Genomic DNA, 17473 nt, shown 5'->3' on the forward strand with positions numbered 1-17473 from the left:
ATTCTCTATAAATTTCCCTATAATCCCTTTCAGAAAATAAGAATTCAGCCCAATCTATGCTCTAGATTCATCAAAAGAAAGAAAGAAAAAAAAGTCATCAAAAACAGGGAGACTGTTGCCTCTTCCAATAGAATCGAGGTCTTTTCCAAAGGAGAGTATCTAAAAATTCTCACAGCTTTTTGGGGTGTTTTTCTTTTCCCTCTGTTACCCACATGAGTGTGTGTTTTGCACTTGTCCCCACTTCACTATAAATTAACTTTGCACTACCTTTCTTCTGTACCCTTTGCTATTGCAGAGACGTCAGATGTGGGAGAAAAAGACAGAAACAGTTAAAGAATAAATAGAAAAAGAAAAGAAAATTATGAGAGAGAGAGAGAGAGAGAGAGAGAGGGAGGATTCAAAAAAGACTTAATAATAAAACAAAAAGACTTATAATAAGAAACAAGGCCTAAAGGATCCAAAACATACTTACCATTCACATAGACTTGTTAACAAATTCTCTATCTTTTTTCTTTTTTTTTTTCTTCTCTCGTCCCTTTTCAGGCCACAGCCACAGGCCTCCACATATCTCTATCTTCATGTGTTCTTCTTACTACATTTGAAAAAAATCCAAACAATGAAGCTTCTTCTTGTTCCTGTTTTGCTGTTTGTTCTTTTTCTTATTAAACCCATTTGGGGTGGTGCCACCCAACAGCCCCTTGTTCCTGTTTCCTCACCATTAGTCTCGCCCACCTCTCCAATTTCCACATCAATGGCTGCTTTCTCTCCAGGTCCTTTCTCTCTCTAGTTGTGTTCTTCATGGCCATACTTGGTTTTAGTTAGATGGGTCACGGGTCAAAATCATTTCCAAAATTCAAAATTCAAAATTTTTGACAACCAAAAATTGATTAGTATATTTAATACTGTCACTATGAAAATTTATTTTTGTTGATTTTATCCATTATGGTTATCATTATACATCTTTTTTTTTTTCTCTAAACTTGGTTTCTACAAAATCTAATGGTTTAATTGATGAGATTATTGCGGTTTTGCTATAGCTAACTTCTATATATATGTTCACTATACAACCAGGAATTCAGGTGGGAATCGAAGAGCAGCATCACATGGATACACACAAGAAAATGCTAATAGCACTCGTTGCTGCTTCTTCTGCTCTTGTTGTAATTATTTTGTCTTTCTTATTTTTGTGGATTTATCATAGGAAGTTCTCACACAAATCCCACAAAAGAAGTGCTCAGAGCTCAGGTACATCCTTTTGCAATCTTCTTTTACTTAACCATTTGTGAGGTTTAATTAATTAATTAATTTGCATCAATTTTTTTGAGATGGTCTGACTCTGAGATTCTTTGTTTTGTTTTGTTGGGTTTTAAATTTGAAGTTGTTGAGAAGGGACTTGCTTTAGCTCCATTTTTTAGTAAATTCAGCTCCATTAAAATGGTTGGTAAGAAAGGATCTGTTCCATTGATTGAGTATAAGCTACTAGAAAAAGCAACGGACAACTTTCGTGACAGTAATGTATTGGGAGAGGGTGGATTTGGATGTGTTTATAAGGCTCGGTTGGATGATGACTTCTATGCTGCTGTGAAGAAACTCAATTGCGAAAATCATGATGCTGAGAGAGAATTCGAGGTAATGTTTGTTTCGAATTCTAAATGGGTTTATGCTTCTTGAAATTTAGCATTATGAGTTTATTGTTTTGGTCTTGAATTGTCATTTGGATTTGCAGAATGAGATTGATCTGTTAAGCAAAATTCAACATCCAAATATAATTTCCCTACTGGGTTGCAGCATTCACGGCGAGACAAGGTTTATTGTTTATGAATTGATGCAAATTGGATCTTTGGAAACTCAATTGCACGGTAAAACATACTAATCTTATTCTCTGCTTTTAAAAACTGAAAAAATGAATGGTAAAAAGAAAGTGAAATTAAATAATGCTAATATCTTTATTTTCAAATTTTAATAACATATAGGACCTTCTCATGGATCGGCATTAACTTGGCATATGCGGATGAAGGTTGCTCTTGACACAGCAAGGTTGGCTTGTTTGCTCAGTTTTTGAATTATTTTATTGCTGTTTGTCACTTGAATGTTAACATATTTGCTACTGTTGACCAGAGGATTAGAATACCTACACGAGCACTGCAATCCACAAGTGATCCATAGAGATCTGAAAACATCTAATATACTTTTGGATTCCGACTTCAATGCCAAGGTAAAATTTATTTAAAAAATACATTGAAGTCTATGATTTCCTTTATAAAATTCTGAATTTGTCTTATATATATTGCTACTGAACATTTTAATTATCTTCCTTTTAACTCACTGAAGCTCTCTCTCTCTTTCTCACATTGTCTGGAATCAGCTTTCAGATTTTGGTCTTGCGGTGTCCAATGGGGCCCAAAACAGGAACAACATTAAGCTTTCAGGAACTTTGGGTTATGTAGCCCCAGAGTATCTTTTAGATGGTATGCCAACTAAAATTGTAATAATTGCTTCCCGTATTCTTAAGTCTGACTGGTTGCTAATGTCTATAAATATATAATTTTTCTTTGCTAACTATATTATATAATATAATAAAATCGTTTCGATCCTAACAATTACAATAATGTTATGAGACTGTGATGAGTGTAATATACATTTTAAAATCAGTGTGTCTTTTGATTAAGCTATCTTAAGCACATGCACATGTACTGCCACTTTAGGGCTGATCAATCATGTTGTGAATTTCTCCTAGACAAACACTTGTGCGTAAAGTTGGCGCTTGGTAAGGATATCAATGTTTAGTTTTCATTTCACGTGGTAGTTTGAATCAATAGGTTTCATAACTACAAATTTTGATTGAAGTTCAATTGATACTGAGGGTGGGGCACACCATGTAAGTGGAATTTATTCCCTGGGAAAATCAGTCCTGTGTAGTTGGATGTGCAAAGAGCAATTGTAAGCCAAAGATCTTTAGGCATTAATATGGATGATTTGACAGTGGACTTGTAAGTTTAATTTGGTTGGACAGTTGTTTAATATGGTTCCCCGCAAAGAAGAGTATGTTTTCAACTTTTGAAAACAAAATACAAAGAAATAGTAACATGGGAAAAACAAAGGTTGGCAGAGAGAAAAATATAGATAATGGATCTTTGTCATTAGAAATGGTTGCTCATTGGAATATTGATTTTATCATAGGATAAATTGTAATTTAATATGTTTAACTTTTTAGTTTTAATAAATTTTGCCTGCCTATTGTAGATGGTCAAAAACATCTGAAAAACCGTCTTGCTTGATATTGTCATCAAGCATATTAGTGATTCCAGGCGTAGAATGCACTTAATCAATGAAAATATTAGACGGATAGATTTTTAAAATCATGCTGTTTAACATTGTTTGTAACATCTCTAAGACAGATGTAAATTTTGCATTTTAGTCTTCTTGGAATAAAATCAATATTTTCAATTTTGCAGGTAAATTGACAGATAAGAGTGATGTGTATGCTTTCGGAGTAGTGCTTCTGGAGCTTTTATTAGGAAGAAGGCCTGTGGAAAAACTGGCCCCATCTCAGTGCCAATCTATTGTCACATGGGTATTCCTTCCTTGCTCTTTAAACCTCATCACTCCAATTTATTTGGTGTGCATCCCAAAAAAGAAAAAAAATTTAGTTTTCAGAACTTAATGCTATAGCTATTTATGGGTACAGGCCATGCCCCAGCTCACTGACAGATCTAAACTTCCAAATATCGTGGATCCTGTGATAAAAGATACAATGGATTTGAAGCACTTATACCAGGTTTGTGAACTAAAAAAGAAATAGTTCCCTGTTAATATTTACTCTTACTAGCTGATTGATCAGAACAAACTTTTGACATGGTCTGATTTTACAATTTTTTTTTTTTTTTTTTTAATTTCTCTGCCCATTTAAAATTAACTTTTGGTTTGCAGAATGAGTAACAATCTGGTGTGAGCTATGGATTAAGATTGATAGTTCTTGCCCTTCTCAAAAAAAATTTTCTTGTTTTTGGATTGCATTGCAATTAGAAGCTCTGACAAAGTTATTTATTTAAGCACATCTCTTCTCAAGATTTAACTTGATCTTTGATCATCCCATCTCAACTTATTGCACCCGGTACTATGATATGTGTGTAGGTTGCTGCAGTAGCTGTGCTATGTGTGCAACCAGAACCAAGCTACCGCCCACTAATAACAGACGTCTTGCATTCTCTCATTCCTCTTGTTCCCATTGAGCTTGGTGGCACACTAAGAGTTTCACAAGTTACGCAACCTGCACCACCTGCACAACACTAAGAGTGCCTTCTGGACATTGATACAGGGCAACCATATATTTGGTGATGGTGCTTCATTATTGTGGGGGTCTCCATTGCTTAAATCAAAGATCCAGGTCAATTTGGTCGCGCCACTACATGTATACTTGATGGTTTTGTCTTAAAAGCTCTGGTAAGATGGCCAAGGGAAGTTGACCTGTTTGTAGTAGAAGAGTATTGGATTGTCACATTTTGTAAATTAAAGCAATTCAGTTCTTAAGTTCCTTAAAATTACTTGTGTATATGAGGGCATCTAGACAACATTAATTAATTAGCTGATTTGATTTTGAACCTTTTTTCTTTTTCTTTTTTTATCCTTTTCCTTTTTTGGGTGTATGGATTAGTAAAATTTGCAAGGGGTATTAAACTCTAGAGCTACATATATGACTCTAAAATCCATATTTATTCGTTCAAGTTAAATTATTGCTAAGAATGTTACTCATAATTTTGTATTAATAAAAAACCTCATTTTTTTTACCTGCACCTTTGTCCTTTCATGGTGTGAAAAAGTCCTAAATGCTATGCTGCAATGTCATGTGGCATGATGAGTTTTAATAACCCAATTACCTAGGTGCAAGGCATCACTTTCAAGTTTCAATAAAAAGGGTGCAAGGAAAGAAAAAAGGAACATTTCCTGCGTCTTTCCTTTCCTCTGACAAAAGTCTGTTCTAACTTTTTTTTTTTTTTGAAAGAAAAGTCTGTTCTAACTTCTAAAGGTAAGTTTACAGCATTCACATACGGACATCTAAAAATCACCTCTTTTTTTAGCCCAATTGGCCAGTGCTTTATATAAAAATCACCACCCAAAAAAAAAAAAAAAAAAAACCTCCTGCTTCCAGCTTTGGATTACTGTTCAAAATTTTACAAAAGGTTAGAGTACTCAAGAGAAGAAAGATGTCATAGCTTTTGCAAAGCTTTTCTCTTATTTTATTTTATTTTTTTATTCACCACTTTCTTTCATTCTCATTAAAATATCTAAGTATCTCTCTCACTCCCTCTCTCTCCTAGGCTCCTAACTCGCTAATTGGCTAATTGGAAAGCATTGAACAACGATGGAGCTTGACAAGGGGGAGAAGACGGGATTTGAGTTACGGAGATGGTGGGGAGTGATTTCGACCTTGCCACCATTCTCGGCACAACTTGAATAATGTGAGTGGGTAGGGACAAAACTGAGGATTTTACCTTAGCAGGATGTCAATTATTTTGATAGAATTGGCAGTGGAAAAATGGGTGAAGTGTCAATTGGTTTAATCATTTAGCAGAGTGTCATTTTTGAAAGTTATATCTCGGGTGTCAGTGTAATTTACCTAATATTTAAATTTACTGCTTTTTTTTTTATTTAAATAGGTAAATAGGGGGAATGTCGGAATGAAACAAGTAGAATATGAGCCACCAATATAATGCATCACAAAGAATACGATTACCAATGAGTTATCCCTTGAGTTCTGTTAAGGTTGCCACTAATTATTACTAAAAGCTTAAAAAATGATGTTGCAATGAACTGAACATGATTAATGTCACATCAATAGCATATAAATCAATAAATAATAGTAAAACTACTATTAATTTTATTATGAATATTTACTAACTAATGCGGCAATGAATGTAATTGGTGACACATTAGCAATATAAAATAAATTTCTTAATTGCTTTTTAGTTGTGTTTTAAATGGTAATAATACATTAGTTTGTAACACTTATGTGGTGAGTAATATTTTTTGAAGTATTCACATTTTTATTTTGTAAAAATCAAATATTTGAGCTATTTTTTTTCATAATTTCTCAATAAAATAAAAATCATATTTATCATCTAATTATATGTCAAATATGTTTTGAACTAAAAAATTATTTAGTTTTGGCTTCAAAAAAAAAACAAAAAAGCAAAACGAAACAAAACCTTTAGGCCCAATTTGGTAAGAAACTTCCAGTATGAAAATACATATAATGTTATTTAAACATTGAAAATTGTTGTTTAAACAACTGTGGGGTCCGTGGGCCTGATAACCTCAGTCCTTCATATAGCAGGCCCAAGGCCCATGCCGAGGAGAGCAAGCTATTTCTGAGGAGAAAGGGGGGAAGCCTATTCTCTTGAATCCATGCCGAGGACACCTTGTCCTCGGCCTGACAAGATTGATTTCGGGGAGTGGCTAACCCCAAGGTAAGCTGTCACTCTCGCATTTAATGCACTCAACTAACCCCCCTGGCCGCATTAATGGAGAGGTAACCCCTTGGCAGGATAACGTTGGTCAGAGTGAGCCACTTGAGTATCGATAAAGCTTCTGATGGGATGGACGACCAGAAAAAAGGGCAAATAGACAATCAACAGATGGAAGCAAAAGATAGGAAGATTAAAACTATAAAAGAAGGGCTAGTAAAGAAAAAAAGGGGGGGGATGTTTTATGGCACGATGGTGATCTAGCGGTGGAGAGATCTTTTTTTACTCATGAGCGGGAAAATTCCTGCTGTTACTTAGACTTTGGTATAAATACTCATTTAAATCAATTCGTCCAAATTATCTTTGCATTCAAGAGCTTCTAAGCACATACGTTGAATCTGTCAATACTTCTCACTCACTCGTGTCCCTTCAAGAGTCCGTTTGAGGACACCTTCCTCATTCTTGTAAGTTTTTCCAAACCTTTCAAATTTTCTTTACTTTCCCTTCTCTGTGTCTTTCTTCCTGCACCTTTCTTTTCCGACTTTTTTTAGCTTCTCTGAATTTTTCCTGGGAATGGGTAAATTTAAGAGTTTGGTAGAGTCCGAGGAAGGGATGGAAAAATTTAAGGCTGTTTACAAGATTCCACTCAACGTGGGCCTGAGATATTGTAAGGAGGGCGAGTGGAATTTTTGGAGGGAAGAGGATGAGGTGGTGATTCCCATGATCGCCTTTATAGAAGGTGGCGTGAGAATCCCTTTGGGGCAAGTAATGAGGGATTACCTTAGGTTTGTTAGGCCAGCCCCCACTCAGTGCGCCCCAAATGTTTTCAGAATACTAGGGTGTGTGGATGCTTTAAACGAAAAAATGAGGCTATAGTTGACCCATCATGATGTAAATTGGGTCTACAGCCTTCACAACCTAAAGAGGAAAGGGTATTACCTGAAAACAAGGAAGCCCGAAATCAAGCTCATACAGTGTCTTCCAGAGTCCAGCAAAGGACTAAACAAGGATTTTCTGATCGTGTTTGGGGAGTGGCATAATGGCATCCCTTGCCCGATGGAAGAGGGGCAACCAGGTGGGGCTCTAGGGATAGGAGTAGGACCTTTTCATTGCCTTAATGTGACCTTTGTTGTTAGGCTGCTAACACTTTGCTTTTTATGGTTTTGCAAATAGATGCGTCATTGAACCAAACTTCAGTTTGGTCAATAGGGAGAGCTTGGACAACATCCTCAAGGCCGAGGTGTTTGTGAACGAGGAAGACAATCAGCTCAAGGCGGCTCACCTAATACTTGGATACACACCGATCTCTCATGCTTTTCAAGCGTTGAAGTGTGTCATCGAGGCCCACGATCCACATTTTCAACGAATCAGTGTTGCTGTAGAAGGATTTCTCCTTCCCGAGGGCGCTCCAATCCTAGAGGGTACCCTCATCACAGAACCTGTCCTTCATCCTCATCCAGAACCTGAAGGCTCCCAAGGCACTACTCCCATATTTTAAGGCATACCCAAAGTAGAAGCATCGTCATCACAACCATTTACCATTGCTGCCACTTCGTCTTGTACCACTCATCTGGAAGAGGAAGAGGTGATAGAAGTGGATGAGTTTGAGGACAAATTTGACATTTTCAACCAAGTTTTTTACCTGGAGGCTTCTTTTTCTGACTTCGGCTCACACTTTCGCCCATAATCGATGAGACGGGCATTCAGTGCAAACCTAAATCCAGCTTGTTGGATTTGATAGAGTCCCAACCTAGGAAGGATACACTGGGGAAGTCAACCCGTGCTAAGCTTCCCACTCCTCCTCCTAATCTGCCCCCTCCCTAACCAGTTGACTTGAAGAGAAAAAGGGAGTAGAAAGGGAAAGACATGATGGAAGCTGAGCAGACCCTTCCCCCTCGCGAGGATGAGGTTCAAAGAGCATCCAAACTATCCAAAACATGGCAGAGAGGTAATGAGATGAGAGATGATCCTCTGCCTGAGCCCGCAGCTTAGCTTCCAACTCTTATGTTGCATGGGGCTTCCTTGCTAGATAACGCTTCCATCAAAGACTTTCAAGGTGGAAGGGCCGGTTACGTGGCTGATGCAGTGGAGCAAGAGCTGTTGCTTCCTGGAGATATGGCTGAGTTGCGGTCCATGAGGAAGCCTGATGTCTTTCTCTGCCTCAAGAGATACTTGGCCATGGTATGACTTAAACTCTCTCTCTCTCTCTCTCTCTCTCTCTCTCTCTCTTCTTTACATGTATACTTTTTATCCAACCTTTTAATCTTCTTTGGCAGGCTATTCAAGCTTCCTTCCGAGCTGAAGAGATGACCAATTCCTATTCTCGGTAGATGATAGAAGAGGAAGGGAGGCGCAAGACCGCCGTGGAGTCCTCCTAAGTAGCACAGAGAAGCATGGAAGAGCTCAAAAAGAAATTACAGGAGGAAGAGAGGGAAAGAAAGTATGCTGTCACTGCTCTAGAAAATGCCGAGAAACAGGCTGAGACCCAAAGGCTATAGTTGCACAGTGCTAAAGACCAGCTGGCCACCTCCAAGACCCAAATTGTAGCGATGAAAGAGAAAATAGAGGAGATCGAGAAAGCCAGGGCCTTAGTCGAGAATGCGAAAGAAGAGGTTGTGAAAGTTAAGGATGAAGCCAAGCAACATGGGTACGAGGTTGGGGTGGCCGAGATTGAGGACACCCTTAGGGCCGAGGTCTCGGCTGTATATAGAACATACTGTGCACTGTCATGGGGTGAAGCCCTCAATCAAATTGGGGTTGAGGCTTCCTCTATGCTTAGGAGGCCAGAAAACATCTACTACCCCCCAAAAGTTCTTCAAATTCCAAAAGCTGACCCAGCATCCTCGGAGGCCGAGAAGGTTCAAGGCGGCCCATCCACGACTCCTTCTGTAGCTGACACTTCTACAGAGGGGGTGGGACAGGCCGAGGATACCTCAAAGACAAAGAAGACCAACAGAGAAATTGTCCAAGGCGTTGACCCCCCTCCTCCTGCTCTAAAGGATTCTTTCAGGGACCAAAAAACTTCTCAAAATATGGAGTTGGTATTGGCTTTCACCATACCCCCAAAGGAGGATCACAAGGATAAAGTTAGAGCGACCACCACAGTAGCTAGCACTACAATGGTAGCAAGCACCCATCCACCTAAGGATTCAAAGGACAAGCTTATAATAAAGACGAAGAAATAGGTCTCCATACTTTCTTTTTCACCATCCCAGCTTGTACTTAATTTAGACATATATTTTTTGTACTTGTTCTACTGCCTTTAAAGGCTTTTTATCCAATGATAATTATGGATGTTTCTTTTCTTCTTATGATTCTTGTAACGAATTTGATATCATTTCCCTATTGGCTAACACTTGATGAAAATAATGATGATATAACCCTTTTCTCACTAATTCACTTGAATAAAGTGCAATGATCCTGCTTCATATGGCAAGCAGCAAGAGTGACCGAATTTTACTAAGTTAACCATCTCGGCAAAGCATAAACCTAATCACATGAACATGCCCAGTGTTGCAGTATGCATACTGGTTTAAGTGGTGCTAACGAATGTTAAAAAAGTTAATCAATCTTTACACAAATACAAGTATACCTATAAATGCTTTAAGTGATGCGCATAAGCATCCATTTGGAACTTTTACCAAAGTGTTTAACTAGGGAAACTAACTTGGTATATATGAATATATACATTTCCCAAAGTCTGCTATCAATAAGGTTTTGCCTTAACATATAATCATCTGAAGGAAGAAATTAATCAATCTAAGACATGTGGTTCGAGGATCCAAGCATGCCCAAGTTTTTCCTTGATATTTAAATAGTTGTCATAATGTGTTAACTTTTCCTAGAGCAGATGGTCCAAGGAACCAGACATAGCTTAGGTTTTGCTTAACACTTATAAAAACGATTGAAGGATATCAATTTTCCCAAGGTACGTGGTCTGAGGATTTAGGCATGACCAAGGTTTTGTTCGATACTCATATAGTTGCTATAATGTGTTAATTTTTCTATAGCAGATGGTTTGAGGAACCAGACATAGCTTAGATTCTATTTAACGCTTAGAAAAATGATTGGAGGATATTAATTTTCCCAAGGTATGCGGTCCGAGAATCTAGGCATGACCAAGGTTCTGTTTGATACTCATATAGTTGCCATAATATGTTAATTTTCCTATAGCAGATGGTCCGAGAAACCAGACATAGTTTAGTTTAAGTTTAATACTTAGAAAATGATTGGAGGATATCAATTTTTCTAAGGTATGTGGTCCGAGGATCCAGGCATGACCAAGGTTTTGTTTGATACTCATATAGTTGCTATAAGTTATTAGTTTCCCCAAGGTTTGTGGTCGGAGGATCCATGCAAGACCTTAGTTTTGTCTAATACTCAGATTGTTGTCGACTTTCCCCAAGTTGGGTTCTTGGCACCACCCAAAACTGTTTTCAGCACCAAGTCTCCTGGTGCTAGTAGCCGTAGTTTACCCTTGTTTGAGTTTCTAGTGGTATTAGGTTAGCTATTGGCAGTTCATCGTTGTCGCTCAGAGTAAAGGTGCTCGTTCTCATAAGATATCGTTTCGCTTGGGGGAGTTCTTGATCTTTGGGACGTGCGACTGCCCACTTGAGAGTAGCTTTTGCTCTTCTGGGTGGTATGCACACTCCTCTCTCGATTCCTTTCATTCTCCTGATTTTATTCGTATTCAGGGCCAGGAAAATTACCTTGCAGCTGGGATCCTACGGGTTCTCTCCGTTGGGAACCTGCTTGGCATCGGTTTTCTTTGTGTGGACCTGATCCTACCATGTATAACTGTTGCACTCACGAACACTCAAATTCTTCCCACAGACGATGCCAATTGTAAGGACCGTGTTGAGCACTATGGGTAATGGATAGATGAACTCAAGCCTAACAAGCCAAATACAATAAATTTCTAGAGAGTGTGTAAAAGAATTGTGCTTTTATGAGTGTGACAACAGCTGAAGATGATTTTAAAGAAAGAATAAGTGAAACAAATATGGACTTAGGTAAGTGATTCAGTCTTCGGCATTAGTCCGAGGAGCTTTAACTTATTATTTCTTGAATGATAGTAACCATCTTTACAAAATTAGCTCAGAATGCTTTATCTCCCCTTTTCTTTTGGCGCTTCCTCTTCTTTATATATTACTTTCCTCCTTTATCTCCACCATACACGTGCTAGTCAGATTTGCTGTTGCTGGTCTTTGTCGCGTCAACCTCCTTCCAAAGCTCTTAGATAGTAGCTGTGAGTCTGAAAAGCCACTGTTCAAGTATCATTTCCACATTAATGTGGCCAGAGGGTTAGTTGTTAAGCATTAAATGTGGAGACAGCAGCTTTTCTTGGAATTGCTCTACCGCCATGCTCTAGTGTGCTTACTTTTTATACTTATCATTTTCCTTGGAGTGCTTTAGAAGATTGTCTTTGCCAATAAATCACTTTCCTCCTATCTCAGCTTTGACTATTCGAGGATAGAGTCGAGGCCCAGGGTCTTAGGCCCAGTATAAGGGGTAGATGTATATCGTTGGACTTTATGACCTCACATTCAACATTTTATCATTTATCAACATTTATTTATTTATTTATTTTAATTTAGATTATTCTTAAACTTTTATAAAAGTTACACTTCTATAATATCTTGAACAACAAATTTAAAAAAAAAAAGGAATTAGAGGATATCCCTTTTATAATTACAGAGAATTGTATCACTTATTCATCAATGTAATTAATTAAGCCCGTAGCTTGGCTTCCAGCTCCCATGTTGCATAGGTGGGGCTCCCTTGCTAGATAACACTTCCATCAGAGACTTTCAAGGTGGAAGGGCTGGCTACGTGGCTGATGCAGTGGAGCAAACCCTGTTGCTTCCTGGAGATATGGCTGAGTTGCGGTCCATGAGGAGGCCTGATGTCTTCCTCTACCTCAAAAGATACTTGGCTATGGTATGACTTAAACTCTCTCTCTCTCTTTTTTCTTTACATGTATATTTTTTATCCAACCCTTTGATCTTCTTTGGCAAGCCATTCAAGTTTCCTTCCGAGCTGAAAAGATGACCAATTCCAATCATCGGCAGATGATAGAGGAGGAAGGGAGGCGCAAGACCGCCGTGGAGTCCTCCTAAGTGGCATAGAGGAGCGTGGAAAAGCTCAAAAAGAAACTACAGGAGGAAGAAAGGGAAAGAAAGTATGTTGTCACTGCTTTAGAAAATGCCGAGAAACAGGCTGAGACCCAAAGGCTACAGTTTCACAGTGTTGAAGACCAGCTGGCCACCTCCAAGACCCAAATTGTCACGATGAAAGAGAAAATAGAGGAGGTCGAGAAAGCTAGGGCTTTAGCAAAGAATGCGAAAGAAGAGGTTGTGAAAGCTAAGGATGAAGCTGAGCAACATGGGTATGAGTTTGGGGTGGCCGAGACCGAGGACACCTTTATGGCCGAGGTCTCGGCCGTATGTAGAACATACTGTGCCCTGTTATGGGGTGAAACCCTCAATCAAACTGGGGTTGAGGCTTCCTCTATGCTCAGGAGGCCAGAAAACATCTACTACCCCCCAAAAGTTCTTCGAATTCCAAAGCTGACCCAGCATCCTCAGAGGCCGAGAAGGTTCAAGGCGGCCCATCCACAGCTCCTTCTGCAGCTGACACTTCTACAGAGGGGGTGGGATAGGCCGAGGATACCTCAAAGACAAAGGAAACCAACAGAGAAACTGTCCAAGGCATTGACCCACCTCCTCTTGCTCCAAAGGATTTTTCTAGGGACTAAGAAACTTCTTAAAATATGGAGTTGGTATTGGCTCTCACAATACCCCCAAAGGAGGATCACAAGGATAAAGCTGGAGCGACCACCATGGCAGCCAGCACTACAATGGCAGCAAGCACCCATCCTCCTAAGGATTCAAAGGACAAGCTTATAATAAAGACGAATAAATAGGTCTCCATACTTTCTTTTTCACCATCCCAGCTTGTACTTAATTTAGACATATATTTTTTGTACTTGTTCTATTGCCTTTGAAGGCTTTTTATCCAATGATAATTATGAATGTTTCTTTTCTTCTTATGATTCTTGTAACGAATTTGATATCATTTCCTTATTGGCTAACACTTGATAAAAATAATGATGAGATAACCCTTTTCTCACTAATTCACTTGAATAAAGCACAATGATCCTGCTTCATATGGCAAGCAGCAAGAGTGACCGAATTTTACTAAGTTAACCATCTCGGCAAAGCATAAACCTAATTACATGAACATGCCCAGTGTTGCAGTATGCATACTGGTTTAAGTGGTGCTAACGAATGTTAAAAAAGTTAATCAATCTTTACACAAATATAGGTATACTTGTAAATGCTTTAAGTGATGCGCATAAGCATCCATTTGGAACTTTTACCAAAGTGTTTAACTGAGGAAACTAACTTGGTATATATGAATATATACATTTCCCAAAGTTTGCTATTAATAAGGTTTTGCCCTAACATATAATCATCCGAAGGAAGAAATTAATCTATCTAAGACATGTGGTTCGAGGATCCAAGCATGCCCAANGGAGAGAATCGAGGGAACATCACGGGGGAGGGTCCCCCGAGCCCCTGCGTCTGCTCCTCTCTTTGTTCCAGCTCTGCCCAGCCGATGAGGGAGTGGTTGGGGGCCTGAGGGCATGATTGTCCTTCACCTCCTCCACCTTGTGTCAAGCTCTCCCATTCTCTTGGTGCCAAATAAAAGCACGAGTTGACACTTCCTCCGGCTAGTTCTCCCTGGGGCGGCTTCACCTGGGCTCTGATTGTAGGAGTAGCTAGGAATAGCAGGTGGCTATTAGCTTGTAAATTTACTTGTAACACAGGCCTACCTGAGCCTCTGATTGTAATATGTAATTTTTCTACGTTTGAATTAATAATATCAAGATCTTTTGTTTTTCTCTTTCGTTTTTTTTTTTTTACAATAAATACTTAAAATCTAGAACTCTTATCTTATTCAAGCTGCTGTAAAACAAATACTTATAACTTGGAGCGTTATCTTTTCAGTCTACCGTAAAACAAACACTTTGAACTTAGAACCTTATCTTACTCAACCTACTGTAAAACAAATACTTATAACTTGGAACGTTATCTTTTTCAGTCTACCGTAAAACAAACACTTTGAACTTAGAACCTTATCTTACTCAACCTACTGTAAAACAAATACTTATAACTTGGAACGTTTACCTGGTGCACCGGCCAGCACCCTAATCCTCCCCACAGACGGCGCCAATTGTAAGGACTCAATTTGAATTGAGTGTTGGGTTTTCAGCCCAACAAGCCCAAACAATACATTTATAGAGAGTGGGCTGACAGGCTTAGGTGCTGGCCGTTGATCACCATGCCCAAACTTATCTTTAAAAATGGCCTTTGTTCTTCCCCGGGGGGGGGGGGTGGCGACCAACCAGCCACAAGAATTTAATGAGGGTGCACTTCAGATACCGAAGCGTCAAGAATATGCCTTGGACAGTTAAAAAGGCACTGACACCGGCCGAAGACAAGACATGATAAGCCTAAAGTATGTCCGAGGACATCAAAATCCTCATTTCTGTCCGAGGTGCCAGACAGCAAAATTTTGAGGGGCTATTATGGGGTCATAAAGTCCAACGATATACATTTGCCTCTTATACTAGGCCTAAGACCTAGGCCGAGGCCCACAATCACATCTGAAGAAGGCAACGGTGATCATGGCAACCCTGGAAACCTTGCCAAGGACAACTCTGTCCTCAGATAGCCAAAGCTGAGATAGGAGGAAAGTGTTTTATTGGCAAAGACAATTTTCTAAAGCACTCCAAGGAAAATGATAAGTATAATAAGTAAGCACACTAGAGCATGGTGGTAGAGCAATTCCAGGAAAAGCTGCTACATCCACATTAAATGCTCCACAACTAACCCTTTAGCCACATTAATGTGGAAATGATACTTGAGCAATGACTTTTCAGACTCACAGCTACTATCTAAGAGCTTTGGAAGAAGGTTGACATGACAAAAACCGGCAACAGCAGATCTGACGAGCACGTGTATGGTGGAGATGAAGGAGGAAAGTAGTATATAAAGAAGAGGAAGCACCAAAAGAAAAGGGGACATAGAGCATTCTGAGCTAATTTTGTAAATATGGTTACTATCATTCAAGAAATAACAAGTTAAAACTCCTTGGACTAGTGCCGAGGATTGAATCACTTACCTAAGTCCATATTCGTTTCACTTATTCTTTCTTTAAAATCATCTTCAGCTGTTGTCACACTCATAAAAGCCCAATTCTTTTACCAATTCTCTAGAAATTTATTATATTGGACTTATTGGACTTGAGTTCATTTATCTGTTACCCATAGTGCTCAACGCGGTCCTTACACTGAACATTGGCATCCTTGTCAATGTTATCATACTCGAAGGTAGAAATAATTTTGATATTCAAGAGACCAAATTGATAGGGCCCGGCATTTAAAAAGCGTAAAGGATATCTATATCATGAAATTACAAATCTCTTACAAGTTACAAATCATAAATAGGATTTTCTTTTTCAAATTTAAGTAGGGACAATTGGATGCCCACCGACACAAAGAAGCTCCGCCCACATGTTTATGCTACACCACCTACCACTATCCCAACAGCCCTTGTCCTTACAATGATCCATGACTTTCAACTACCATGGATACAAAGGGGCTGTTAGTAAAATGCTCTTATAATCAATTTCGGAAAATAAATTTTTTTCGTCAGTATATTTAATTTATCGGGTGTTTTCATTTTGATCATTGATTTTTCCCCCCCGTCATTTTAGTCTTTGAGTTTTATGAGTTTGTTTCAATTTCATCATTGTTATCATCCACTTAACAGAAACTGTTAACATCACCAAGAAATCATTTATGCATCACTTAATTATAATAAAAAATTATTTAAATAGTATTTTTTTTTTTTTAGAAGAAATTTAAATAATTTTTAAAAAGCCACATTACCTTTTCTAAAATGAAAATTGTTAAACATATCACAAATTTTACTATTTAATTTTAATATTTACAAACTAATATATAATAACTAGACTCATTACAAGCACTTTGTATGTGCGATGTGACTTTTTTTTATTTTTTATTTTAATTTAGTGTCATAATGTTTATAAGTAAGATAGAGATTTTTTTTTTTTTTGAAGGCGAGATAGAAATAATTGAAACTCTTGATTTTTTTTTTTTTCCAACTCCCATGTAGAGAAATTGGAATTCAAATAGGAGAAATGATCTTTTTAAAAAATATATAAATTTTATTTGAGAAAGAGGTAAGATAATGTGAAATAATGTTTAAAAGTGAGATAGAGATAGTATCTTAATTTTTAAGATCTCTATGTGAGAGTTGATAAAAGTTTGAGAATTTGAATTTAAAATAAAAAGTGGTAATTCAAATTGGAGATGAGAAAGGAAAAAACCTAAAATTTAGGAAATTTTTTAAAAATAGTAAATTGCTCTTTTAATCAGTTTATATTTTTAAATTTAAAATTATTTAACTAAAGATAGAGGCAATTAAGAGAGTTTGAGAATTTGTGTAGAGATATTTTAGTACGCAAAATGATAAAACTCATACAGAGAATCATATTATTAATAGTATAGAAGATGAATATGACCATTGGATTTTAAATACGTAGTAAATAAAAACTTGAATTACTTTGTTGTGATTAATGACATTCTAATTTAATCTAAGTGTATATGTATTTGAAATTTCTTTCTGAAAACTTAAACCTCAGCTCTTGGCTTCCCACACCTCACAAGTACTTACACTTGTAAACTAATCATCGCATTAAAGATGCGTGGTGGTTTTATAATATCTCTAATATTACTATACCGAAAAATTGTGTTTTTACTTTTAACTTTTAATTAAGAATTTGTGAGTGTTTTTATGACTAGGAAGCTGATATAGTGACATCTATCGTTTTGTCTTTATTAATAATTGCCTAATTGATACTTGAGGCTTTCTTTTTTTCTTTTCTTTTTTTGAGAAAACAATTTGAGACTTGACTTG

The 17473-nt window shown here is 37.7% G+C and overlaps 1 protein-coding gene across 1 annotated transcript; it reads left to right on the plus strand.

The window, feature by feature from the left end:
* The first annotated feature begins 449 nt into the window (after positions 1 to 449).
* On the plus strand, positions 450 to 4601 carry LOC111996287 (probable receptor-like protein kinase At1g80640). Its single transcript, XM_024028248.2, has 10 exons — positions 450 to 770; positions 1072 to 1245; positions 1379 to 1629; positions 1727 to 1859; positions 1974 to 2037; positions 2119 to 2215; positions 2366 to 2468; positions 3456 to 3574; positions 3689 to 3778; positions 4135 to 4601. The coding sequence occupies exons 1-10, from the start codon at positions 617 to 619 to the stop codon at positions 4291 to 4293; spliced, it is 1344 nt and encodes a 447-aa protein (XP_023884016.1). The 5' UTR covers positions 450 to 616; the 3' UTR covers positions 4294 to 4601.
* The last annotated feature ends 12872 nt before the right edge of the window (positions 4602 to 17473 follow it).

The sequence above is a fragment of the Quercus suber genome, unplaced genomic scaffold (genome assembly GCF_002906115.3).
Source record: "Quercus suber isolate HL8 unplaced genomic scaffold, Cork oak 2.0 scaffold_470, whole genome shotgun sequence".
NCBI classification, from domain to species: domain Eukaryota; kingdom Viridiplantae; phylum Streptophyta; class Magnoliopsida; order Fagales; family Fagaceae; genus Quercus; species Quercus suber.

What these genes read in the sequence shown, in the direction of transcription:
- LOC111996287 (XM_024028248.2), top strand. Translation starts at nt 617, where the DNA reads ATGAAGCTTCTTCTTGTTCCTGTTTTGCTGTTTGTTCTTTTTCTTATT. An exon ending in TTTGGAAACTCAATTGCACG is followed by an intron (nt 1,860 to 1,973) that starts GTAAAACATACT and finishes AATAACATATAG; the next exon opens with GACCTTCTCATGGATCGGCA. An exon ending in CCCAGAGTATCTTTTAGATG is followed by an intron (nt 2,469 to 3,455) that starts GTATGCCAACTA and finishes TCAATTTTGCAG; the next exon opens with GTAAATTGACAGATAAGAGT.